Below are 2,500 nucleotides of genomic sequence, written 5' to 3'. Positions count from 1 at the left end.
AATAAGGAACTCCATTACCCATCAGCACCAAGGAGGCTCTTACCAGCTCACTACACGATTTCATTCAGAAAACAGTCGACCACATTGCACACTTTCTGTTTGGTGTTTATCCAATAACCCTGTTCTCCCTTGTTATAATTCCTCAGAGAATGACGATGTTTCCGTCCCTGATGACATGGCGCTATATCAGACAGGTGTGTGTAGCATTAACTTTACTAACATGAAAGTTTTATATTAAAGAGATTTATTTTTAAAAAAAACATGAGATTATCTGTTTCCAGGACATCTCTGATTCTTTCATCTTTCTTCTTAAATCTGATATTCTCTGACTTCATGTGATGAATCTGTTTCATCTCCAAAAGTCTTCCTGGTGAGGCTCGTTGGCATGCTGCTGACTGTAGCATCGCTTCTGACGGCTATCTGTTACAGCAGAAAGGTCAGTGCACGTGTTGGAGAGGATCTGTACTCAATGTAGCACTGTGACTTAAATGTTGTCATGTCTCTCCAGGCCACCAGGGGGCAGCAGCCAGCCGTCCAGGAGAACATCGAGCTTGACTATTACAACCTGGCTGCCTCCCAAGCTGCAGGTGGACATGCAGAGGCCGGTTCTCAGGGAACAGATCTCTAAAGAGTTCCAGGAGAATCCTTTTACGACGCTCTGGACTCGTACCAAAGTATTTATCTGATCTCCTCGCTCCTTTCATGCCCGGACGTAACCCAAGTCCCTCAGGCAGAGGCTCCACTTGCCATTCCTCAACCGAGGCTGAGGACCGAAGGTGACCAGGTCCTTCTCCATTCAGTTTTTCACTAAAGATTATTTTAAAGTCCCAAACACCTTCTCAAATCCCTGTTTGTCCACCACACGTCCATAATGAGTGGAGAAATAGAACGTCTGTGGATCGCTGTATCTCTTCAGCTTCAATATGACCTCGTTGCGTGAGTCCCCTGTATCGGCGATGGTCATAACGTCCGACACAGGCACGATGATGTCACTGCGCCTGCCCCAGAAAGTGAGGTGGCTGACTTTTAGAGTGGTCTGGGACGGGTCCAGGTACATCATCCCGACAACCCTCCTGAAAAGGTGACTGGCGGTGTAGAGCATGACACCTGCGAACAGTGCTATCCCGGTGGTGTAGCTTAAAAGAAAGAGGGGGGCGTCTCCGTGGAGGTAGAGGGCGAACACGGGGGGCAAAATGAGTGCGGTGAACGCCGTTTGGAGCAGTTTGAGTCTGGACACGGCTCGGAGGAGTTTGATGTGTGGCAGGGTGTAAATCATAGTGTACTTCTGTGTGGATAAGTCCGAATACCTGAGCAGGCCTAGGGTTTGAGGTGTGGTAGGGTGTCCATGGAGGACCTGCAGGACGGGTGTGTGACTCGGTGAATGGGGGTGCACCCCGGAAGATATCCGACCTGGGACCAGACATGATCCTCCGGTACAGCACAGGATGTGGGAGGTTAGCCTGCGCAGCGCTGCTGATCTGATCTGTAGTAAAACATGAATTAGACACTTTAAAGACAGTAGACGTCAGCACACTCACAGTCCTGTAACGTCTTCTGGGTCGAGCAGCAGCCAGGCTTTCCTATTCTGGGGACCAGCCTGGCTGTATGGCAGTCTGTCTCTGATCCAGGTCTCATGGTCCAGCATTAACTTCCAGCCGTGGTCATACATCGTACACAGAGAAAAACTAAATCCTCCCTTTGGGCACAGATCTCACCCCGGCCTTTCTGCCCCAGCCACAATAATATACCTGAAACAGCCTAGTCTAAGACAAATGTTTACTATCACATGATTGGACTTTTAATATAATAATATAATATTTAATATAATAAAATTTAGTGTTTTGGATGTCTGGGGTCCCCAGAGTAAAAAGTCAAACCGGTTGGGGACCCCTGTGTGCCATAGACTACAATTAATAATATCAGTCTATTTGACAGACCAACAACAAACGTGTTCCTTTTCATACAGGAAGTAGAATGTATTTTTATAAAAAAGTATTTTTTTTACACACAAAAAAGGCTGCTCAGTTAAAAAGCAAAAACTCCGCTATATTAGGAAGCGAGGCATTAATGAATATAATTATTTCTATATTGCGTGGTATATTTCTGGTGGTCTAAAGGTCAGCTGTCATTCATCAGGACAGCCAGCGGTCAGACTGTCGGTAAATAAACTTTAATTATTATTTTGATCTCTTGTAGGACAGTTAGAGCATGAAACACACTCACCATGATGAGAGACGAAGTTCATATAAAGCAAACATAGAGGAACTACTTCTCAAAGATAGGTAGGTGAGGGCTAACCGGTGCTAACTGCTAGCATAATCTTCTTCTTCTGTAGTTTAATGGCGGTTGTCAACCAACGTGTAAAGGTACACAACGCCACCTACTGTCACGGAGAGTGCAACTGCAGGGCTTCATGTACTTCCGGTTACATTCTAGAAAGAAATTAATTGATTATTAATAATAATAACAATAAGAATAATAATAATAATAAACCTAATCC

The 2,500-nt window shown here is 45.2% G+C and overlaps 1 protein-coding gene across 1 annotated transcript; it reads right to left on the bottom strand.

Annotated features, from left to right (window-relative positions):
* Positions 1–256: 256 nt before the first annotated feature.
* tmem186 (transmembrane protein 186) lies at positions 257–2,357 on the bottom strand. Its single transcript, XM_061064929.1, has 2 exons — positions 2,224–2,357; positions 257–1,483 (listed from the first exon to the last, which is right to left on the bottom strand). The coding sequence occupies exons 1-2, from the start codon at positions 2,224–2,226 to the stop codon at positions 815–817; spliced, it is 672 nt and encodes a 223-aa protein (XP_060920912.1). The 5' UTR covers positions 2,227–2,357; the 3' UTR covers positions 257–814.
* Between the last annotated feature and the right edge of the window lie 143 nt (positions 2,358–2,500).

This window comes from Labrus mixtus, chromosome 2 (genome assembly GCF_963584025.1).
Source record: "Labrus mixtus chromosome 2, fLabMix1.1, whole genome shotgun sequence".
NCBI classification, from domain to species: Eukaryota; Metazoa; Chordata; class Actinopteri; order Labriformes; family Labridae; genus Labrus; species Labrus mixtus.
This window is presented reverse-complemented; position numbering and strand designations above follow the sequence as displayed.